Source organism: Oryzias latipes, chromosome 1, assembly GCF_002234675.1.
Source record: "Oryzias latipes chromosome 1, ASM223467v1".
In the NCBI taxonomy this organism is placed as follows: Eukaryota; Metazoa; Chordata; class Actinopteri; order Beloniformes; family Adrianichthyidae; genus Oryzias; species Oryzias latipes.
The window spans coordinates 88,749-112,801 of NC_019859.2; the positions used below are offsets into that span (position 1 = coordinate 88,749).

General features: G+C 46.7%; 2 protein-coding genes across 7 annotated transcripts in view; one reads left to right on the forward strand and one right to left on the reverse strand.

Annotated features, from left to right (window-relative positions):
• Positions 1–916: 916 nt before the first annotated feature.
• gemin6 (gem nuclear organelle associated protein 6) lies at positions 917–2,831 on the forward strand. Its single transcript, XM_023953492.1, has 2 exons — positions 917–1,161; positions 2,369–2,831. The coding sequence occupies exons 1-2, from the start codon at positions 1,034–1,036 to the stop codon at positions 2,745–2,747; spliced, it is 507 nt and encodes a 168-aa protein (XP_023809260.1). The 5' UTR covers positions 917–1,033; the 3' UTR covers positions 2,748–2,831.
• A 392-nt stretch (positions 2,832–3,223) lies between these two features.
• sos1 (SOS Ras/Rac guanine nucleotide exchange factor 1) overlaps positions 3,224–24,053 on the reverse strand; it is a 28,104-nt gene continuing 7,274 nt past the window's right edge. For 2 of the 6 annotated variants that reach the window (XM_023953480.1, XM_023953478.1), the window contains exons 10-23: positions 9,367–10,028; positions 9,097–9,178; positions 8,827–8,943; positions 8,178–8,281; positions 7,792–8,014; positions 7,602–7,721; positions 7,366–7,528; positions 6,000–6,117; positions 5,755–5,927; positions 5,559–5,675; positions 5,212–5,485; positions 4,772–4,816; positions 4,001–4,122; positions 3,224–3,924 (exon numbers count right to left, since the gene is read on the reverse strand). In XM_023953480.1, the coding sequence (XP_023809248.1) occupies positions 3,508–3,924; positions 4,001–4,122; positions 4,772–4,816; positions 5,212–5,485; positions 5,559–5,675; positions 5,755–5,927; positions 6,000–6,117; positions 7,366–7,528; positions 7,602–7,721; positions 7,792–8,014; positions 8,178–8,281; positions 8,827–8,943; positions 9,097–9,178; positions 9,367–10,028 (2,737 nt within the window). In that variant the 3' untranslated portion in view covers positions 3,224–3,507. The remainder of the gene's footprint in view (positions 3,925–4,000; positions 4,123–4,771; positions 4,817–5,211; positions 5,486–5,558; positions 5,676–5,754; positions 5,928–5,999; positions 6,118–7,365; positions 7,529–7,601; positions 7,722–7,791; positions 8,015–8,177; positions 8,282–8,826; positions 8,944–9,096; positions 9,179–9,366; positions 10,029–24,053) is intronic. The other 4 variants (XM_023953484.1, XM_023953486.1, XM_023953483.1 and 1 more) reach the window with 4 other exon arrangements.

The window sequence follows — 24,053 nt, forward strand, 5'->3', positions numbered from 1 at the left end:
ATCTACAGACATCCTACTGTCCCCAAGCTTCTGATTAATGGACACAATATAGCAACGTCCAAACTCCCAAACCATCAAATCAGAGAATATTTGAATGAAACGTCATTTCCCTACATCTCAAATCCAAATTATATAACCCAATATTTTAATAATTCAAAAAAGAAACAAATACAAACTCAATACTTAAAACTCCCCATTCCTCCTAAAGCCAAGGAAGTCCACTTTAAAACTTTTTCAGGTATTTACCCGTCCAAGGAATTATTAAGAAAACGGTTTGGAATTCCTGAAAATTGTTGTTCTTTTTGTCATGTGGAGATTGAAACAACTGAGCATCTTTTCTTTGAATGTTTTTATTCTGATGTCTTTTGGAATAGTTTACATTATTGGCTTTTCCCCAAGATTCCACTTTTAGCAGACTTTTCTATTAAGGACATTATTTTTGGGTTTATTTTAGAAAACAAAAGCACAGAACTTATTCTGAATGTTGTAATTATTATGGGTAAATTCTATATACATAAATGTCGTTTCCTTAAAATCAAACCTTTTTTTTCTACGTTTCACAAAGAACTCTGCTCTTTTTTTTCATCTGTAAATTTCATGGAAAACAAACTTGCTATGAAACTTCAAAGTATTGTATGTAAATTGCAGCTTTTTGATAGCCCCCTAAACTAAGAATCATTACAGTGTCTATGTAAGCCCCCCCCTTTTTTTTTTTTTTTTTAATTTACTTTTAATTTATTTTTTATTTTATTTTAATGTCTTGTGTTTATTTTATTTTATTTTTCTGTATCATTAAAAAAAATATTGTTTTATTCTGCATTTGTTGTTTGTACATGTCCAGTGCTCACGCTAAACAGCGCCCCCTCTGGCCAAGGGCGGTACTGCTGCGTTTTCCTACTTCCTGGTTCCCGCCCCGCCTCCCTTCCCCCGCCAGAGTCGCCGCTTGGTTTGGTGTCGCTGCAGCTCAGCGTTCGCCTTTGTCTGTGCCGCCTCGTGACCGTCGTTCGGGAGGCGGAAGCGCGTGTTTGCAGCCATGCAGGGCGGGTGGCGCGCGTGTGGGCCGCGGCTGTGGCTCCGTCACGTGGACAAACGGGTGAAGGTGAAGACCAGACGACAGGAGCACCGCGGATGGCTGCTGAGCGTGGACCCCGTGTCCGCCAGGTGACACGCGCACTGTCCGAACTGGACCTCACGGGTCCTTTCTGACCTTTGTTTCCTCTTTCTGACGGCCGCGTGCACAAATGCGCCGACCGAACAGATTTATGGGAAAGTAGAACCAGAGCTGGATGCTTTTCTTCACACTGTCCGTTAGAGCCTTAGGTTCTACCCACGCAGAACCCATTATGTATTAAGTATTATGATGCTCATTCCTCAGGAAAGGAACCCCAAAGCGGTGAACAGCCTACTCCTCTGGTGTGATAGATCTACACCTTGGGTCTTGTCTGGTGTGATAGATCTACACCTTGGGTCTTGTCTGGTGTGATAGATCTACACCTTGGGTCTTGTCTGAGACATTCACTGAGCACACTGTCAGTTGGGGCCTTGAGCTTGATGTAATGGACTAAATGTGAGAACAAGGTTCTATTAGAACATATGTGTGTGTGTGTGTGTGTGTGTGTGTGTGTGTGTGTGTGTGTGTGTGTGTGTGTGTGTGTGTGGTAACTGGAGCACTCGGGGCAGTAACCCCCAAGCTGGAGGAGTGGCTACGATACCTGGAAAGACCTCAGACCTCATACAAAAGGATGTTCTCACAGCATTTTCTCTTTCTCGACTTTCTCTTCTTGAGTTCTTTTTCCTTTTTTTGTCTTCCTGCACTTTTAGAAATCTGGAAACAAATTTCTTTGCCTTTTCTTTTTTACAGCAGCTCCATTACTGCCTTTTTTGAATTTCCTAGTCTCTGCTGCCGACCAGCTGTTGATGGAAGAGTCCATTGCTGCAGAGGGACGGGGGACGATGACCAGTCTGTCATTTCAGGGATGTGGGCTTCTAAATAATGACGGCCATGGAAATTATTAAAGAAATATTTGAGGTCTTCTGCCCCCCCAGTAGTAGACACTCAGAAACCAGGAGAGGCGGAGCCTATATCCTCGTTGTCCCTGCGTTTGGCTGTAGTACTTCACCAATTGGTTTTCTAATTTAGGATCCGGGCCCAGCCCGCCCTCTGCTGTGGGGCCCGATTATTGATCTGATGGAACACCATCCATTACAGCTGGACTTCAATATGGAAGTCAGAGCTGCAGATGTTGGGTTTTGGGCGGCGGCCAGAGTTTCTGCAGGTTCCCTCTGAGGAACACAGCGGGTCTTAAAGACTGTGGGTTTGCAGAAACCGTCATTCGGTCACATCCAGAATCTGATCTTGTCCTTCCAGCCTGGTCCTGGTGAACCTGGTGGAGAGCAGAGCGTCGGTGTGCGTGGTCATGGGCCACGCCGTGGAGGAGGTGGAGCTTCTGCAGGATGGCGGCGGGGAGACGGGGGAGCACATCTGGTCCTTCCTTAACCCCACCCCCCCCTGCAGCCTGGACGCCAAGCAGACGAGGAGGAAGAGGGTGGCGGTGTGCAGCTGGCTGAGAAAGAACCGCATTCCCGTGGAGGAAGTGGAGGAGGAGGTGAGGGTGGCGGGGGTTCTGACCATCAAGGCGCCGTACCGATCAGAGGACTGCAGCAGCTCCAACCAGGTCATTCTGGACCGCGTCCAAAGGCTGCTCCGGGCCCACCAGGAGCATGCGGAGGCTCAGGACTCAGACTGAGCCGCTGTCAAAAGCCCCGCCCCATTGAGTATTGCTAAGTGATCATTTCAGAATAAAAGCCTTCTGCTACAGTGGATTAAAACATTTGATGCTTTTTATTATTTCACATTTATTTGTTCCTAAAACACCAGTTCCTCAAGCGTCTCCTGCTCCAAGCAGACCCCCCCCCCCACCACCACTTCAAGCATCTCCTGCTCCAAGCAGACCCCCCCCCCACCACCACTTCAAGCATCTCCTGCTCCAAGCAGACCCCCCCCCCCCCCTTCAGTTCCGGCTGTCCTCCACCCGGGCTGAGGAGGCGTAAACATGTCACCCCCCCCTTCTTGTATTTGCTGGGGGAGAAATTGGATTGACCCCAACTTAAGAGAAAACAATTGGCTGAAGTCTACAGTTTTGTGATTTGGGGGGGTGTCAGTCACCATGGAAACGGAGCGTACCGAGCTGCTCAGGGCAGATGAACAGAGAGGAGGGGGGGCTCGCTGTTGCAGCTTTTTATTCCCTTGTTTGTCAAAGGCAAACATCAAGTTCGTTCATCAACACCACAAAAACAAAGAGGTCCACTAGAACCATCACAGCACCTCTGCGGTTCTGGTCCGTCTCCACAGAAGTCCAATGGTCACATGGGCCCGGCTCACAAACGGAAATGAAAGCGACCAATCGGGCGATGCTTCTCTGAGGTTCTGAAAGGGCCTTCAGAATAAGGGCACATGAATTAAAATCCACATTGTCCAATTCAAGCTCCTCCCCTTAACAAAAACACTCATAATGCAGGGGGGGTGTCCAGCAGGGGGGTGTGGCCCTGAGACTCCCTCTTGTAAGTCTTTGGAGGCAGTTTGGGAACAGTGTGACGGGGTGGAACTGGGGGGCCATCTACAGACGGAGGGAGGGGAGGGGAGGAAAGTACTTTCCTTGAGATGGGGGTGATAGGTGTGGGGGGTGTAGAGGTGGAAATTGTTGAAGGGGGGGGAGTGGCTGGGAAGAAAGCCTGAGAAACCAAGTCAGAACGGGACCGACCCTGGGGAGGAGGGAGGAGGTGCAGAGGGGAGCTGAGTGGCTCCCGAGGTGGCAGCAAGGGGGGGCTGTCAGGAGGAGACGACGAGGAGTAACGGGGGGGGAGGAGCTTGTAGGTGGGTTGGCGTGGAGGAACAGCAGGGGGGCTCTCCAACTTTGAAACCCCCTGAGGGACAGAAAGGGGCGGAGCATTGACCACAACTCTTAAGGATGACATGGCTGATTGTCATGGGGGGGCCTACCTTGGAAGGGGATGACTCCGAAGGCGCCGACTCGGGTCGTCTGCGAGGAGGAACTGGGGGGGGCACCGGAGCATCCTCAGACCCCCGACTGAAACTGACTATGGAGGACACGGAAGAGGACCCTGAGACGAGCCGGAACACAGAACTGCTGTTAGAACGGGGGGGGCTCTGGGGGGGGTGATGCCACATGCACCTCACAATACTGGAAGCAATGCATTCTGGGAGCCAGCTGGTTGAACACCAAGTTTAACCTGCAGAAAATCTTGTTGGTCTGAAGTCCCAGAACTTTTCTGGAAGGTTCTGACCCGTAGAACCTTTCGTGTCCAGGTCTCATTCCAGTTTCCTTCAGTCACAACATCTATTTTAACCCCTAAGGATTAGTGGACCCTACTGTGGTTCTGGTTCTAATGAAGATCCGTTCAAAGCTGTGAAGAGCTGCTAACATTAAGTGTTTATCTTTTACAACCCCAAAACAACCCAGAATGCATTGCAGGGGGGATAAAATGTCAGCAGTGGAAATATGAATGAACGTCTTCAACCACAGCTGGAGAGGCAAGCTGACAGATCAGCTGTTTGTGGTCCGACACACTGACAGGACGATGGTTTCCATGGAGATGGACAGGTACTACAGATGACGCACACCTGAGACATGCACCTGTCTGCTAACATGAGGTGTGCATCAGCGAGCCTCCTAAAAGCTTGCCCAGCTGCTGAGCACACCTGAGGCGCTCTGACAGGTGGAAGGATGACAGTCAAGTGGGTCATACTAACGTGGGCCACGAGGCAGAGAGATGACAGCGAAGATGCTGTCGCAGGCTGAGAAGTGAAAAGGAAAGACAGGTGAGGAGGAGGAGTCAGACTCAAGGCTCATGTCTGTGCCAGTCAAACTGCAGGTGTTACAGGTAAACTCTGATGTCCTCAAGCGCCCAGTGGGCGGGAGCTAACATTAGCAAAGGCTTTAGAGACTTTGTGGGAGGAGTTAGCACGTCAAATTGCTAATTCTATCAAATAAACTCACCAGTGACCTAACCATAAACCCCCCCACCAATGTTAGAATTTTGATTTAAAATGTGGTCATGTGACCTGACCATGTAAGCAGGGATTATGGGTGGAGTTGGGCGCTGTGACGTGGGAAGGTCAGCCTCGCTGATTGAGTGGTTAGTTTATTTTTGGCGAGAAGTCTCAATAGGATGTTGGTGGGCGTGTCTTACTGGAATGGAAGGGGCTGCTGGGCCCTTGCGGCGAGTCAAAGACGCTGCCCACATCTGTGGAGCTGGAAGCAGCTGATGCTGGAGGCGGAGTCAAGGGGGTCCGGGGGGAGTTTGGCGCAGAGACTGCCCCACCCTCCGCTTCACTATCAGGTATGCGGCTATAGCTAATCTTCCTGGGCTCATTCTGCAAAGGTGTTGGGTGTCTCATGGTGCCGGGCCTTGTTGAGGTTGGGCGGATCCCTGGACTCTTCAGAGGACAGGTGTATCTCTTGGCCTAGACCAGGATTGAGATAGGTTCAGATTCAGCCGAATCCTTCTCCAGATCACGTTACCATGGTTACACTTACAAATCGGGGCAGGGATCGAGTGTTTCGAGGTTCAATCTCTAAAGACTTATTGAACAGATAATCAGCAAAGTCCTTCTCTGACAGGTCCCCCATCGGGTTCAGGTTCTCCAAGAATTTCTGCACCACAAACAAAACAGACAATCAGCTTAGAAAAGGTGGTTTCCACAGGTAGGAAGTAACACATGCACACACTGACCCTGATTTCGCTCTCCACCCTCAGGCAGTATGGCTGGTTCTGGTACTGTTGGATCTCTCCTGTGATCTCGGCCACCTTCCGCCTCTTGCTGAAATTGATCAGGTCTTTTCCATGTCTGCGCAGGAAGTCGGGGTTTCCTTCTTCTGTTTTCAGGATGTTTGTTAGGTAGATACCTGTGACACAGACATGTCCCAGCGTAAGCTGCCGTCTGGCTTCAAGAGGTCCACAGACCAGTCAGGCTGTACCAAAGAAGGGGACGCAGGGAGGGTTAATTGAGCGCAGTTTCATCAGGTACTTCTTGTAGTGGTCCTCACTCAGCTCGTGGGCTTCCTCCAGGATCCTCCTCTGACGACTGGGAATTTGCTGTAAACAAAAGCACCATCAGTTCAGAATTTTTTCTACAACACTTGAGCTTCAGCACCGTGGTGTCTCCTGGGGAGAGGAAGTTCTCCCAACTGAGCTGGATGAAAGTACAAGACCAGCCCACCAAAATGAGGAAGGTCCAATGCGCAAGGAGAACAAAAGAACCTTTGGAGCATTCAGTAAGATAGCCTAGTAGGAAAAAAACAGCTACAGGGTTCATGTGAACCAGTAGACTAACTGTTTTTGTCATTTGCCTTTAGGTGACAAATAAAATGTAACCCATCAACCTGTCATCACCTATCAAGACTTTAGGAGAGGTGACAGAAGAGTTTCTGAGGGTTTAGGAAGATCTTTGAGAGTGAGAGGATCAGGAATGGAGGAGAAGAAGGAAGATGTTCAGAGTTAAGGAAACTACAGAGGAACACATGGGATGGATCAGAAATGAATCCATCAGAGGAACACATCATGGATGTTCTGGAGATCAATGCAGGGAAGCAGATGGAGAAACAGTGATGATGGTGGTGAAAGGATGCTGAGGTTGGAGCTACCAGGAAAGCAGAGGTTCGTGGATGAAAGACATGAGGAGAAGGTTCCATGGAAGAAGATGATTCGCTGTGGTAAAACCTAAAAGGAGCAACTGAAAGATGACAAATATATATTTTTAAATCATGTATTTGATGACTACAAATCATTTTGCAGAATTTTTCCTTTTAAAAGAGAGTTTGTCTTCCTTAATCTACACCTGCTTGGTTCTGGTTGCAGGAGTCCACCCGGCTTGCAAAGCGCTAAGTCAGGTGACAGGTGTGTGGTTGTTCAACTGTGACCACAGGTTGGTTCTAAGAGACCGTTTGGAAAGAGCAAAATGTGTAAATGTGTAAATGAGTAATGTTTGGACTGTTGGAGAACCTGCAGAAAGGTGTGAGACGCCCAGAGAGAACAACACCACCCTATTGTGAGCCGATGGTCTAAACACCACCCTAACTATCATAATAGACATCCGTGTTGACAGCGTGACACAGCTTGACCTGCATTTATCTGGTGTTTTAAGTTGTACATGAAAACGAGGGTTGTATTGTACCCCTAACCCATCACAGAGGCTCAGGGACCTTGCCTAAAGGCACTAAAAACTCCTCAACTTTCAACTGCAATAAAAAGCAATGGCTTCTGCTTTATCTAAACTTGTTACTCTTACCAACCAGAACCAAAGACCGGTCCTGATGCAGAGGAGCCTTTTCTACGCTTGCCTACCTCAAAGGTGTGGTCCAGTCTGTACACAGGGGAGGAGTTCATGGCACTGACGACTTCCAGAACACCATTGAAGTTGTTGAGCTCCTGAAAAACCTGCAGGATCTCGATGATCCGAGAGACGACAGCGACCCGCTCCTCCAGATTCTCTGCCTCCACGATACATCTGTGGAGAGCAACGGCCTCAGCGCAACAAAGCAAACAGGTCACAGCTCGTGGCGGCCGCTTGGACATCTTACTTTTCCAGCCACAGGGTGAGGTTTGTGGTGTGACGGATCATCCTCAGCAGGTTGGGAGAGTGAATCTCTTTGTCCTCCTTGGTCCACACACTGCCGACCAGCTCTGAAGGCTGCACAGCCCTGCGCGGGGGATCAGAGTTGTGTCGGACGCCGCCCGATCAGCTGTGGATGTGTGTGGGCCTGGCCTTACCTGTAGAAGTCAGACTCCAACAGTGTAAGTTGGCGAGCGATCTCGATGGGATGCAGAGTCATGAGGTCAAAGTGCTCTGAGTTTCCCGGCTTACAGATGTGCCATTCAATAGGAGGAGGAGAGTTCTGGAAGGTGATGCTATGGCTCGGCAGGCTAACCTGAACCTGCTTCTTCCTCTGAATGATCTTTGTGATGGATTCCACCCACTTTCTCATTGCTTTACCTGTAACACATGACGCGGTTAACCTACCTGAGCCTCCGAGACTTTAGACTCAACTGAGACCTTCAGCCCATCTGCTGTGAGCCACAAACATCAGCCGGACCTCTGCGGTCTGGACTGGACCTCAACCTGACAGCTCAAGCAGGTGATTGAAGCAGGTGCTCACCTCTAACAGAAGCTATAAAGTCCTCCAACTGACCCAGCAGATGAATGTCTCTCTCAAAGTCGTAGAAGTGATGCTCCACCCAGTGTCGACAAACATTCAGCACTCTGCAGGGGGAGGAGTCACACATCAAACACAAGTCTGTAGGATTTCTTTAAAATGTTCTGAAGCAGCAGAAGAAGAGGAGATGTGTGCAGAAGACCCATCCTCCAGGTTCAGCTGGAGGTCGGCTGGTTGGATGAGGGCAGAAGACGGATGTCAAGGTGGCTTTTGCTCCATGGCAGCGACCCAATGAGGCCGCTTTTGACAGACATTTAAAAAGTCCTTCCAAGTCCCGCTCGGGAACCTTTTGACTAAATATGAACTGTTGACCCGGTCTACCTGCTTATTACTGCAGGCTCTGAATAGAAAGTTTCTATTAAATCACTAAACTCCGCCCCCTGCTCGTTGTTGAAGGTCCTGGCCAGCTCCTCCCACAGCAGCAAACACCTAGCTGGTGGGTCATCTGTCCTTCATTGCAGACCACAGTTCACCTTCCTACTTAGACTGCTGGTTTCCATGACCGGTTGTCTGAACAACGTCTGGATCCAGTGAGTCTGGTACGTCTATCCCGTATCCCACAGACGGGTCCTTCGATTCTGTCTCAGTGTACCTGAGTTGGACCGGCTGAACAAACTCTTTCCGGAAGCGTTTGAGTTCGGCGCTGAGCAGCTGATCCCCTCCTTCTGTCGGATCTGCCTCAGCCGGCCTTGGCTCTGGGATCTCAAACCTGAAACAGACCAGAACCTCAGCCAGGTTTCTTGTACAGGTTCTGTTGAGGTTTTAGCTGTGAACAGACTCATTTCAGTTTTCACTCTGAATAATGCAAAAACAAGAGTACAGGTGTGCTGCCCAGTTCCAATGACTTGACAGGTGAGCTCACCTTTCAATGAGCAGGTCTAGAAGCTCTTGAGGCTTACAGAACGATCTGTAAGTGGTCAGAAAGGTCCGTACAAAGTTTGGATCTGAAAAAACAGGAAACCTGTGAGCTGAGCCCTAATAAAGGGTTGGGGTTAGATTCCCCAGGTTTCACCTGCCTGACTTCACAACTCTACCTGAACACTTATATCACCTCACGCCATATCTGCCTGACTCCGGTCTGACCTGTCAGACCTCGTCTCACCTGTGTGATCTGCATGACTTCACAGCTCACCTGCGTACATGTGGAAAGTCAGCCTTTCGATCAATTTCAGGACCGTTCCCGCCTTGATGATGGGAATTCCAGACCTTGACTGGACATTTTCCTCAAACACCACGTTTTCCTCGGAGTCTGGCTCAGCAAAGCGGTACTCCTCGGCTCCCGGCAGCCTCATTTGCTCCTGCTTCTCCTCCTGCATCATGGCCGTGTCCAGCATGCGCTCCAGGGTGCTGCGGTACTGCAGCGAGACCAGCGCTGCCATCCAGCTGTTCTTTTCTTCTGCGGACTTGGCTGCAAACACCACGCTGTTCCCGTCTTTCAGGATAATCTCGAAGGCATGCCTGTACTCTCCCTCCTTGTCGTCCTTGTCGTTGATTTGGATTTTCCGCATGAAGAACTTTTCTTTGAGACGGTACTCTGCGGCCGAGCTGGTGCCAGGCAGCCGCGGTGGGCCGTGGTTGGACTTGCAGCAGACCATGAGGCCATCGAACAAAAAAATGTGGCGCTCGTGTTTTGCGCCCACCCGCGTCAGCGTGCCCTCCATAATGAACTCGTTGCAGCTCTGTCCGATGTCCTTCCCCTCCCAGCCATCGATGTTCTTCTGAATCTCGTTCATCTTCTTGATGGCCAGGTGCTTCCCCTTCATCTGGTGGCTGTAGAGGCGACACGCCGACTCACTGCAAGCAGCAAAGAAGAGGTAGGAGTCAGTCGCACCTGCAGACCTTTGATAGCTCAGAGCTTGAATCTCATCCTTGAACAGCTCCTGTTTGTCCCTGTGTGGCCATCATTTCATTTTAAAGCAGATCTTTGAGCAGCGTAGCAGATAACTGACAGCTCTGAATGTTTTTTTAACGTGTTCAGCAAACAGATCAGAGCTGAAGGCCTCTAGTGATGGACAGATGGTGCTAAAACAATAGGGGGTCAGGAATCTTCTGACACCGGGTGTATATTTTCTGCATCCACTTTGTACAACATAAAAACAGAGATTCTGATCCAAAATCTACTCAGAGCAGTTAAGCTTTCAGATGTTTTCGTAGACATTTGACACTTTTCTGTTCTTTAGAATAACTGACTTTTTATCCAACCTGTTATTTGTGTGCAGACGTTTTTACAGGTGGGACATAAGGCCAATGATCGGTAGGTCGTTGTGTGGTAAATGCAAATGTCCAATCTAGTACTTGTGTTATGACTGTCAGATGACTTATCTAGTACTCCTCTAGTACTTATCTAGTACTTCTCAGAAAAGTCTTCTAACAGTCATTTCAACCACAGAACATGTTCACTACTACATCATCAGTGTACTGTGGGAAAGTATATTTCTTTTCACTTGTAGTTGTATTTTTCTTATTTAGTCTTTAACAACTTAACCATTTGTAAATATCAGGCCATTGGTAAATGTCGGAGCTGTAATAACGTGAGTGACAGAGTAACGTAATACCCTTATACCCCAGAGGGTGGCATCAGGAGGCAGAAATCAAGCAGTATCAGTGATTAGATCAGAATCAGTGCTGCACAGGGCAGAAGGAAAAGAGCCAACACAAAAGCCAGCTGTTCCTGTGACGTCATTTCCGGATGAGCGTTATCTAGTGCTGATCGTGTTTGACTGTTGCTTTCTTGTTTGGCATTAGCCTGACTACTATTGCTTACTTTAATTGTTATTTGGTTTAATATTAAAATCTAGTACCGTTTAGCAGCGAATACACTAATGTTAACCGCTTGCTGTCCACTTTTTCTCAGTTTGCTAATGAAACTGCTTCTCTTTAGCTAAACACCGCTAGCCTGCCTCCTTTAGTGTAGATTGTGGTACATGTGTTGAGTGTATTCTTGTGTTAGACTTGGAGGCCAAGCTGGATCAGTTAGGAGTGCGGCTCCGCACAGTGGAAGCTTAGCCGGCTAGCCAGGGCTAGAGTTAAGAACGGGCCTAAAAAATCCAGCCCGACCCGACACAGGCCCACGGGCATTAAAGCAAACCCCGGCCGAACCCGACCAATTAACTTGATTTGCAGGCCCGAGCCCGAAGCAAACCGAAATTTCAATTTATCCCATAGTATTTTTGGCAGGAAAAAAAAACCCAGATTTCCTAAAGGTAAAAAAATCGACATAAACAAAGTGGTCACTGCAGCCGCGTGCGTAGTCAAGCTCGCTGTTGTGGCATAGAGTTCCGCCGGAAGCGCTGCGCATAGGATCCTCCCTACATGATAAATGCATTTGCACAACGAAATAACGCTGGAAGACAGAATAAGAGGCCAGACAAAGAGAGTGAAAGAGACATCTTGATGCGCACTCGCTTCATTACGCGGAGAAATAAACAAAATAAACAAAATAGATACGGGCTTGCGGAGGGAAGATTACATTCACGACACGTTAGGCCTGCACAATATACCCCAAATGTATCGTTATCGCAATATCCAGCTCTGCAATATGCATATCGCAAAAAGTAGCGAAAATCGCAATAAATCGTACACCTTAAATGTGTTAATACAACCTTATGGCAGCTTGAAGCATTTAACAAATGAAATAAATCCCTTTATGCATTTGACCAATCAGATGGAGCCCTTCACGTTGTTGACCAATCAGATGGAGGCCTATTATGTTAGATGTTTGTCTCCTATGTCGACAAAGGTCATTTAGAGTATAATTTTTAAACTGTTACAATGAAATGGTAATGATGTTTTTGGTTATTTTGTTATTTGTTTATATACCGCAAATTATACCATTATCGCAATATTAATCTCTAATATCGCATATCGCGAGTTTTCCTCATATCGTGCAGTTCTACGACACGTGCGCAGAGCTGCGGGTGGCCAGCTCCCCCTTTTTCTGCCAGTTGCTGGACCACAGTGTATGTCAATCAACGGTGGGCTGGTGACTGGGGGGCGGGGTCTACCTGTGTGTGTGTGTGTGTGTGTGTGTGTGTGTGTGTGCGTGTTCGGTGAACGTTCTCCCTCTGAGTAAGAAGAAGCTGGCTGTGCCTTTCGGTTCGTGCAGTGACCGTTCTGACATACAGGATTAATAAAGAGCTGTTTGACAACCGCCCGCCTAAGGAGCTTCTTTGCAGCCATTACAATATATTTATTAAAAAGTCAGCGTGAGAGAAGCCCGGCCCGAACCGACCCAAACGTAATGATTGTCATTTAGTGCCCGACCCGACCTTTATGACTCGGGCTTAAGATCTTACATCTAGCCAGGGCTAACTTAGTTAGCACCCCAGCGCTTTCCCAGCAGCCGGGAGACACACAGGGGTTTGCACCGGTTGGGAGGAAACATAGTGCTAAACGCTAAAACTTACAACACCCGAGACTCCACATTAGTAATAGGTTCTCCCCCCTCAGTGACACACCCGCTGAACCCCCAACTCTGGTTTTCGGCTCTTCTGAAGTTAGAAACGTGGAGCTCCCAGCGGCTACAGTCAGGTGTTATCCGGGGGCCAGAGTTGGTGACATCGAGGGGAACCGTAGGATGTTAGCTCAGAGTAAGTCCAGGTTCCGTCGAGTCGTGATTCACGCAGGCGGTAATGATGCCCGACGGAGACAATCAGAGGTGGTTAAGTTAAACGTAGCTTCGGTGTGTAAACTGGCTAAGACGATGTCCGACACTGTAATTTTCTCTGGTCCCCTGCCGAACTTAGTCAGTGATGAAATGTACAGCCGCTTTTCATCATTTAACCGCTGGCTTTCTAGATGGTGCCCAGAAAACGGCGTTGGTTTTGTGGATAACTGGAGCGCGTTTTGGGGGAAGCCCGGTCTCATGCGGAGAGACGGCGTCCATCCCACCCGGGACGGTGCCGCTCTTCTTTCTAGAAACATTTCTGCTAGCCTTAGTCTGTTAACCTGACAATCCAGAGACGAGACCCGGGCGCAGAGCAGCAGGGGAAAACGCTCCTCTGAGCCTCCCTTAGGGTTAGTGCCGGTGCAAAACCCATGCAGGGAAAGTCAAGCAGGTCCTAGCTTTAGCTTATGTGCTGAAAGACAAAAGAAAGGAGCGCATCATAGAAACCTCAAAGTGACAGACAGCAGTTCTCACAAGCAGAATTAAGATGTAATTAATTGCGGTTTATTAAACATTCCATCCATTTCCTCCAAGTCCCTCTTAGTCAACGAGTTAATCATTGATAACAACCTCAGTCTTTTAGCCTTAACAGAAACTTGGCTCCATCAGGATGACTATGTTAGATTGAATGAAGCAACCCCCCCCACTTATGCTAACTATCAGAAATCCAGGATTTCAGGTAAAGGAGGGGGTTTGGCAGTAATATCACAGTCTAGCTTACTTCTCAGCCCTAAAGTTAAAAATGCTTATAATTCATTTGAAAGCATCATATTGTCTTTAAGTCACCCAAACAGGAAAACTCCAAAACCTGTTTTACTCATAATTATTTATCGCCCCCCCGTCCCATATTCAGAATTTTTAACTGAGTTTTCCGACTTCCTATCGACTATTGTCTTAGATTCTGATCAAACTATAATATTAGGGGATTTTAATATTCATGTTGATGACCCCAGTGACTGTCTAGGAAAGGCTTTTGCAGCTTTATTAGATGATGTTGGTTTCACCCAAAGTGTGAATGAACCCACTCACTGTCATAAGCACACCCTGGATCTTGTTCTAACCCATGGTATAGAGATCAGCCAGCTGAGTGTCCTTCCTCTTAACCCAGAGGTGGGCACTGAGGGCCGCAGTCCTGCATGTTTTCCAGCATACCCTGCTCTGGCATGTTCTGATTGGCTGGACACACCTGAACCAGGTAGTCAGCCATGAGTAGGGGAAGAGTATCTGGAAATCATGCAGACACACCGGCCCTCGAGGCCTGGAATTGCCCACCCCTGTCTTAACCCCATCATTTCCGATCACTTTATGATTACCTTCCAGTTTACACTGGAACATCCTTCTGTCCCAGTGAATAAGAAACAGCTTAGAAGAACCTTAACTGACCGTTCTGTGTCTGAGTTTAAACACACAGTTCAGCCAGTACTTAGTGATATTCTGAGAAAATACTCTGAGTCCAGCTCCCATAGTATCAGTCCTAGTATAAATGACCACTTTGTTAATGATGCCTTACAAGCCCTCAGGAGTGCACTCCATGTTGTTGCCCCCTTGAAACCTAAGTTCGTCAGACAAAACCGAGTAGCACCGTGGTTTAACGCTGAAACTCGTTCTCTTAAACAAGAAACCCGTAAGTTGGAAAGAGAATGGCGCCGCTCCGGTTCAGAGCAGTCTCTGAATACCTGGAAACATAGCCTATTAAATTATTAAAAAAGCTCTGCGTAGAGCTAGAAGCCAGTACTATTCAACCTTAATATCAGAGAATGGAAACAACCCAAGATTTCTTTTTAGCACTATTGCTAGATTAACTCGCAGTCAGAGCTCAGTAGAACCACATGTTCCTGTTTCTCTCAGCTCTGATGATTTTCTTACATTTTTTGATAGTAAAATCTCAAATATTAGACATAAGTTAAATCAAGTTATTCCTACTATCAGCCCAGAACAGGCTGAAGCGGTAGAAATGGAGGCATCCATAGAAACCTTTGTAACATTAGACTGCTTCACTGCTGTGGATCAAGTGGAAATAACATCAATTATTACGTCCTCCAAATCCTCAACGTGTCTGTTAGACCCAATTCCCACTAGACTTTTTAAAGAAACTTTTCCCCTAATTAATGATCCCATATTAACAATGATAAATACCTCTCTGGAAACGGGTTACGTGCCACAGTCTTTTAAATATGCAGTTGTTAAACCTCTTCTGAAAAAGCCCAGTTTGGATCCTAGCATCTTGGCCAACTATAGACCGATATCAAACCTGCCCTTTATTTCTAAAATCCTAGAAAGAGTTGTAGTTAAGCAGCTTTACTGCCACCTACAGGACAACAGCCACTTTGAACACTTTCAGTCGGGGTTTAGACCTCACCACAGTACGGAAACTGCACTAGTTAGAGTCTCTAATGACTTGTTATTGGCCTCAGAAAAGGGACTACTTTCTATTCTGGTCCTGTTGGACCTCAGTGCAGCCTTTGACACTATCAACCACAGTATTTTACTTCATAGATTAGAGCAGGACATAGGGATCAGAGGATCTGCTCTCCAGTGGTTTGAATCCTATCTGTCCGATAGGTATCAGTTCGTTAATGTAAATGGCCATTCCTCTCAGTGCACTCAAGTCAACTATGGAGTCCCACAGGGCTCAGTCTTGGGACCGATCCTGTTTACGCTTTATATGCTACCCCTAGGAAACATAATCAGGAAACACAGCATTAATTTTCATTGTTATGCCGACGATACGCAGTTGTATTTATCCATGAAACCTGACCAGAATGACCAGATAGAGAAACTGAACGCCTGCATCAGTGAGATCAAGACCTGGATGACAATTAATTACCTCCTCTTGAACCCAGAAAAAACTGAGGTCATTATACTAGATCCTAAAAACCTCAGAGATACTCTGTCTGCTCAGATAGTCTCCCTGGATGGTGTAAGTATAGCCCCCAATTCCACAGTTAGAAACCTTGGGGTTTTATTTGACCAGGATTTATCATTTAAGGCTCACATATCTCAGGCGTGTAGAACTGCCTTTTTTCACCTGCGGAATATTGCTAAGATCAGAAATCTACTTTCTAAGAGTGATGCTGAAAAACTCATCCATGCATTTGTTACGTCTAGACTGGATTACTGTAACTCCTTGTTAGCAGCGTGTCCTAAGAGTTCCTTAAGAAGTCTCCAGCTTGTTCAGAACGCAGCAGCTAGATTGTTAGCAGGAACTAGCAGAAGAGATCACATCACTCCTGTGTTGGTTTCACTTCACTGGATCCCAGTTGATTCCAGAATCAAGTTCAAGATCCTCCTGTTAACCTATAAGGCCTTACATGGAATGGCCCCGTCCTATATTAAGGACCTCATAGTCCCTTACCATCCAATCAGAACACTTCACTCACTAAATGCAGGACTGCTTGTGGTTCCTAGAATTAGTAAAAGTACGGTTGGAGGTAGAGCGTTTAGCCACCAAGCCCCTGTCTTATGGAATAAACTCCCAGCTCATGGAAGAGAGGCCGACTCAGTTTCTACATTCAAAGTTAGACTGAAAACATTCCTCTTTGGACAGGCTTATTGTCAGACTAGTTAGTATTCAGAGATTATTTAACTTAATGTTAATGTGTTGAAATTAAACCTAATAACATAACTATTTGTTGTTAGTAGCTGCTAGAAGTTGAAGCTGGGGTAACTATGGTGCTCTGGGGTTCTGTCCTCTTTTCTCTTCTACTTCTACCCTTCCTCTCCTCTATTCTTGATCATTATTCATCATTTAGTTCTCCATGCCTCTGTTTGGTGCAGTGATTCATGTATTGTCCCTCTTTCCCTCTCCCCTCCTGGGGAGTGGGAGTGCTTCCAGACTCCAGTTGGCTCATCCGTGCTCCTGTACCTGACCGAGTACCTCGTCTCTGCTCCTGCTCCTACACCTGGCTGTGGTTCCTGTCTCCGGTTCGACTCGCGCCTTTGACTGTCCCGATAACCACGGCTGGATGAAGCTCGTCTGCTGGACTTTATACATGTAGTTGTAGATTTAGATAAGTTAATTCTTCTCTAAGAGTTCTGGTAAATCGCCTGTCTGTCCTGGGGGAGGATCCCTCCTTCATGTGGACACCCCTGAGGTTTCTTCATTTTTTCTGGAATCCATTTTTTTTAGGAGTTTTTCCTCACATAGAAGGGGGGGTCTAAGGTCAGGGATGCCAGTATAGCTTAGTCAGTTTGTAAGTTCAATTTAGTATTTTCCTATTGAATTCTATGTATTCATGATCCTTTTGATTTTATGTTTACCTTTTTCAATTACCGATACGAAGCCCATCGAGACGACTGTTGTGATGAATTGATTTCAAAGGAGGCCCCGGGCAAAACCCTAACCCCCAGGAACGTCCCAGTAATAGATGGGGATCTCAATGCAAAACAACTAGAACTGTTTTCATTTTAATTGCCTCAGTGGAGATGAGACCAAACCAAAGCAGCTGTGCTTGGAGTTTGGGGAGAATCTTTTGAACAGAAATCCCATTTCTATGACAAGGAGCTGAGAATTCCATTCAAACCAATGGCTCACTCCCTTTAAACAAATGTTGGAGAGCATTGAACCTCAGTCTTAAAAGAATCCAAACCCCCTTGGCTACAATTTCTGCTGTTTCTGGGTTCAAGAATCTTCTCAAAGTCACAAGTTAACCCATAAGAACCCATGGTGACATCAGTGTGAGAGAAAAACATCAGAAAAGTGTCCTGTGGTCCCCCATCATTTACAATTTAAGGAAAAATGGCTCTGGTTCTTTCGGTTTACAGTCCCACTCCCATTATCTTCTGATCTGTTTTCAAAGTAGTCACTGTGGTCTTTGGATCCTAATGATGCAGTTTTTAGCCAAAATCTAGAAACCTGTGTGGTTTTGTAGGACGTAGTTCCTGCAGAGCGGCAAGAGTTCATTAGAAATTCTCTTAGGTTGTGGGCGGGACCGTTGGCATGGATCAACCCCACACCCCATCCCCTCACCTCTCTCTCTCTCCCACTAGCTCACAGCCACTCACACCCTCAATCTTACATTAGCAGTGCAACAAAAATTGCAGCAATATCAGAGCTGGAGACACGCCGAGCTGCAGGTGTTGGCTGGTTGCTTCAAAATTCTTTCAAAAACATCAAAGGCCAGCCCTCATCCACAGCGCTCCAGGCCTTATGAGTGGTGATGAAAAAAGCTCTCAGACAGACTAGAAAAACTCAATTGAGGTCAAGGCAGCAAAAACAGTCATCCTCTCAGGACACAAGGTCATTTTTCCATCACGTCCACTTCTAGAATGGGTTGGTGCAGAAACTCAGCTCACTGGGAGTTAATACCCCCCCCCCCCCTGCAACAGGATGTTGTCCCCCCTCCTGGTCTTTCTTGGTGGAATTCAATCTGTTCATTTACATTTGCACATGTGAATAAACAAACCTTAGAAAAAGGAAATGACGTAAAGACCAGGTCAGGTGCTTCCTGTTCATATTTGTCTTATTCTCCGGATTACAAAGGAGTTAGCACCAGAGAGTCATGTGACCTGGCTCTACCCCCACATCAACAATGGCTGCTGGGAGTTATTGTAGATTTTGGAGGGATGAATGATAGAATAATACCTTGGAGGTAAAAAGCACCATTTACTGCAGAGAGGTACACACCAACACACCACTCACTCCAATGATCTGGTGGAAGACAGTTATACTTAGACCAAATAGGTTTTTTCTGGTTCTGTATCGTAAGCTTTATTCAGACCAGACACATTTGGTTCTTAATGTGAACCAGAAATCGTTTCCCTGATAACCAGGAACAAAATTACAGTCTGAAAACAGCCAAGCGGACCCTGGTCCGGGGCCAGAACCGCTCTCTGACCCATCTTTGGAGATGGTCTTGGTTTGTTTCCAATTGGACTGATCTTCGGTTCGCTCTGAGATTCCTCAGTCTGTATACAATCCGTCCATGGAGCGGAACAACTGGACCAAACGACCACCGTCACTGACTTAAACAGAGCAGGAATGAAGGAGCCGCAAATGTAAAGCAACGATTGTCGTGTTATCAAACAGAAAGAACTGTTTATTTGTTAGAACGTTTATTTAACCCAGCTAAAAACGCTTCTTACACGCTTTTCTGTTACGCGGCACGCGCCCAGTAGGCGCTGTGACATCATCCTAACAGCTTCCTTGTAGTTCTTTAACAGAATTCTAATAACACCACAACCATGAGACACAGCAACTCATTAAAACAATTTTAACATGATCCATATCACTTCTCTCTGTTTTCCTGACAATCTATATGTCTTCATCCACGGCTAACCTTCATAGCCGTCGTCTCTTCAGTAACCGCCCTGCAGCCCGACTAAAGTAAAAAAGGACTGGACCTGACATTGATACAGACGTTCAGAATCGGTCCACGACATTTAAAGTTTTAATGAATCAGTGAAAAGAACAAGGACTGCAAAGCACGGGACTTTCATTATTCTTTCTCTCATTGAAAGAGAAAGCCAATGGCTGAAGAGATCTTTAGTCACATGATTTCTACATTTACAAGCTTTGGTTCGAAACAAAAAAGTCAGCATGACAGCAGTCTGAATACAGACCGAACACAAGGTTCAGGTCTGGATCCGGACCAAATGATTTCTCTAGACTGAATAGATCCTAAGTGACATGCTGTTGGCGATCCTTCATAGGCTCAGACTGCTGGGGGGTGGGGGGTGAGGAGGTCTTTTGTGTTTTCTCTGAGCTGTGTCATCCCCAACTATTCACTAACGTGTATTTATTTGACAGATTTCGCCAGTAATTGAAGAACTTTTCTGCGTTTTGATTTTAATAGTGTCAAAATTTGGGATTTGAACAATCACTGAACTGGATGTTTGTGTAGCACCTTAGAAGACCCTGGCAGGAACAGCACTTTATAAAAAAAAATTCTAATTGTTTCTAGACGTTTTTCCCGTCTTTCGCTCTATGTCCAATCTTTTTTACCACAATTTACCCTTCGCTACACAAACAGGAGATCATCTGACCAACCAAAAGCTGGCTGGGCTTTCAGACAGAAGGTGAGCTGCAGAGGGTCCTGTACTCAGACTAGATCTGATCTTTGACCAATGAGTGGCATCATATAAAACATGAAAGATGGCCACAGAACCATCAAATCCACTTGGCCATGGTCTACAGCAGCAAACACTCATGGTAACAGATTAACATAATACTTACAGCAACCTTTAAACCAGTTTCCCTAATAGACTGTGAACCCGAGCCCACGTCCTGTTGATCCTGGAAAACCACAGCCGCCCGTTTATGTACATCCTTTCTTTACGACTCGGTCCGTTGTTGGGTTAAGATCAGTCAGTTCAGATCCAAACGGTCATGTGAGTGACGCAGAAAGACCTTCGAATGGTCAGGTGCCCGGCACTCATTAAGAACATAGCTGTGTGGTTCTGGCTGGGTCTCTTGGATTTTTTTCTTTTTTGGTTCCTTTGGTTTCCACCAGTTCTTCTGGTTCTTCTACTTTTCTTTGGTTTTCCTATTTCTTCTGCATAAATGTAATCCACATCCAGAAGCAGAACTTTCTCCACCAGCCACCCTAATCCTGCTGTGTTCTCAGTTACAACAGCAAAATAAGGGGCGGGGTTACAGCAGCATTTATCACCACCCCACCCCCCAAACCAACGCACACACAAGATCTGAGACACCTACGTCCTCATGTCCTCCTCATCTTCCTCTTCTCAGCCTTCAGCAGCTCTCCTCTCTGAGGTCCTCTACGAGAGAACAATGAGCACCACCAAACTCCGCCCAAACGCAAACACTCCCCCGGTTATTTTGGTCCGAGGGGAAACAGAGGATGGGAGGAGCCCTACTCAGGCTGTGTGTGTCTATGTGTGCGTGTGTGTGAGTCTGTCTGTCAGTGTGTATGTGTGTGTATTATGTGTCTGTGTCTATGTGTGTCTATCTGGCTGGGGAGAAAGAGAATCGATCCGCCAACCCTACGGTTGTTGGACGACCTGCTCTACCGCCTGAGCTAAACTGCTGTCTATGTGTGTGTGTCTATAAGTTTGTCTGTGGGTGTGTCTATGTGTGTGTCTATGTGTGAGTGTGTCCATGTGTTTATATGTGTGTGTCTATGTGTATGTATCTATGTGTGTGTGTGTCTGTGTCAGAATTTTGACTTCCAGTTGGAGTGAACGCTAGCGCGTTTTGGCTGCTGCTGCTCCCTGGACTCTATTTATGCCACTTTAAGGCTCTACATGGGCATGTGGACTATGTCTTTTGCTGTTAATGTGCATTTTCCTCACTTATCACCTTCTCGCAATTTTCTGCAGTTTGGATCAGTGTACGTTAACGTTTGAGCTCTGATCACCATTCACGCAGTGTGTGAGCTAGCTTACCTGCTGCTTACTCCCAAGGCTGCTACAATGTGGATCAACTGTGTTTGGATTCTAGTCGCCTGGATCATCCTGTCATTTCTCAAGCATCCACTGACAGCCCTGCTCCAGTACTCTGTTGCTGACTTTGCCAATCTTCGCTCTTCTCCACTTGATTCACCTCCACCACTAGCGCTGCTCCAGCACCCAGACATCCTATACCAGCCCTTTCAGAGATACATTCACCGCGGCTCGCGTCAGATCATCCATGATGAGAACTCCAACTCCAACTCCATCAAGTCATTTTGGTCCGCCAGTCGCCGTCCGCCGAGAATCTTTGGTCGTCGCGCTAATCACAACTTTCTGGCCCGTCTACCACGGCCACCTAACGATGCGGCTGCCAAACTCTCAGCCAACTTTTGACTTCTGAATATCCGCTCTCTCACGAGAAAGGGTCATCTCATCCAAGATCTCCTCCTCGACCACAAGTTGGATTTTATGTGCCTAACAGAGACATGGCAGCAGCCAAATTACTTCACTTCACTGAATGATGCCACCCCTGCGAGGTGCCCCCCCTCCGGCCGTGGAGGGGGGGCTCGCCATGATCTATCGCGAGAGTTGGAGGACAACGCCTGTGACTGTCCCTGCTGTGTATGTCAACTCTCTGGCCCTGTTCCAACTATTGTTGCTGCATTTTACAGACCCCCAAAATCAGTCAAAAATTTTATTACTGACTTTTCTGATCTTTTAACTCACCTTTCTACTCTTTCACCCAGAATAATAATTTTAGGGGATTTTAATATTCACATGGACAATGACACCAACTCCTCACCAAAGACTGTTTCCTGTCTGGACAGCTTCGGTCTCAATCAATATTTTAACTTTCCCACCCATATTTAAGGTCATGTATTGGACCTTGTTTGCTGCTCGGGTGTTACACCTGTGGACTGTAAACCAGACCCCCTCCCGTATTCTGATCATATGCTGTCATCTTTTCATGTCAACCTCTCTGTTTCTAAATGTCCGCAAAATTACGGACATTAACCTGGAAAATTTCTCCTCACTCATCCATAGCCTGCCCAGTCCTGAAAGTGCTTCCCGTCCTGAGGAACTGATCTCCCACTACAATTATAACCTCCATAATTTTCTAGACATTCTCGCCCCAGTCAAAACAAGGTCCATCTCATTCAACGTCTCTGCACCCTAGTTTACTCCTGACCTCAGACAAGTCGAAGCTAAAGGTCGTCAACTAGAACGACTCTACAAGAAAACTGGGCTCACTATTCACAAGGACATGTATTGTAACCATTTCATCCAAACCTATGTATCCCTTTCTAACTCTACCTATCTAAACTCCGTAACTTCTCCATTTCCTATGAGAACTGCTCCATCCTTCCCTCCCCACAAGTTAAGAGTCTGGGTGTCATCCTTGACAGCAGTCTCTCCTTTACTGCCCACATAAATAGCATCAGCCGTACAGCCTATTTCCACCTCCGAAACATCCGCCGTCTCCGCCCCTCTCTCAGTCCTCACTCCACGGCCATTCTAGTCCACAGTCTCATCACCTTCCGTCTGGACGACTGCAACTCCCTTTTATCTGGACTCCCTCACAAAACTATTCACAAACTACAACTGCTCCAAAACTCTGCTGCCCGGATCAGAACACAAACCCCCTCCACCATGCATATCGCACCCGTCCCACAGAAGCTTCACTGGCTACCAGTGCTTATCCGGATTAATTATAAAATCCTTATTTTGACCTTCAAAGCCCCCCATAATCTCGCCCCCCCCATATCTGTCTGACCTTATCCATGTTGCCATTCCCACCCGCTCCCTTAGGTCCGCCTCCTCACCCACCGCTCGGCTTGTCACCATGGGGGCAGAGCATTCAGCCTCTCTGCCCCCCAGCTCCGGAACTCACTTTCCTCAGGTCTGCGAAACATGAACTCATTCCCGCAGTTCGCTAAAAATCTAAAAACCCACCTCTTCAGACAAGCATAGCCCCCCTAATTCATTTATGATTCTATTGTTTTGTTTGTTTTTAACAAATGTGTCTTTCTTTTAATTGTATTCTATTGTTTTCTATGTGTAAGGCGACCTTGGGTGTCAAGAAATTTACATATACATCATCATCATCCTCTTTCAGAGTTTCCCATCAGGGGTTGCCACAGCGAATCATCCTGTTACATGTGTCTATGTGTGTATATGTGTGTCTGTGTTTCTATGTGTGTGTCTGTGTGTTTGTCTATGCATGTGTCTATTTGTGTCTATGTATATGTGTGTCTATGTGTGTGTGTCTATGCATGTGTGTGTGTGTGTCTGTGTGTATATTTGTGTATGTCTATGTGTGTCTATTTGTGTCTATGTATATGTGTGTCTATGTGTGTGTGTGTGTGTTTGTCTATGCATGTGTCTATTTGTGTCTATGTATATGTGTGTCTATGTGTGTGTGTGTGTGTCTATGCATGTGTGTCTGTGTGTATATTTGTGTATGTCTATGTGTGTCTATTTGTGTCTATGTATATGTGTGTCTATGTGTCTATGCATGTGTCTATGTGTGTGTGTGTGTATATGCGTGTGTATATGTGTGTGTCTTTGTGTGTATATGTGTGTGTCTGTGTGTATATTTGTGTGTGTCTATGTATGTGTGGGGAAAAAAACTGTTTTTAGAGTTGTGTTTCCACATGTTGAATTTCCCTCTGTGGCGGTTTTTCATGCTGCTCGCTTGTGGGCGGTCCCACCAGTGTGACCTTCGTCAGGAGTTCAGGTCACCTTGTAATGTCGGGGTCACATCACCTGTCTACTAGTGGACAGGTGATGTGGAAAAGGCC

Coding starts and splice junctions, on each gene's coding strand:
- gemin6 (XM_023953492.1), top strand. CDS start 1,034: ATGCAGGGCGGGTGGCGCGCGTGTGGGCCGCGGCTGTGGCTCCGTCAC. Junction 1,162..2,368: donor GTGGACCCCGTGTCCGCCAG/GTGACACGCGCA, acceptor TTGTCCTTCCAG/CCTGGTCCTGGTGAACCTGG.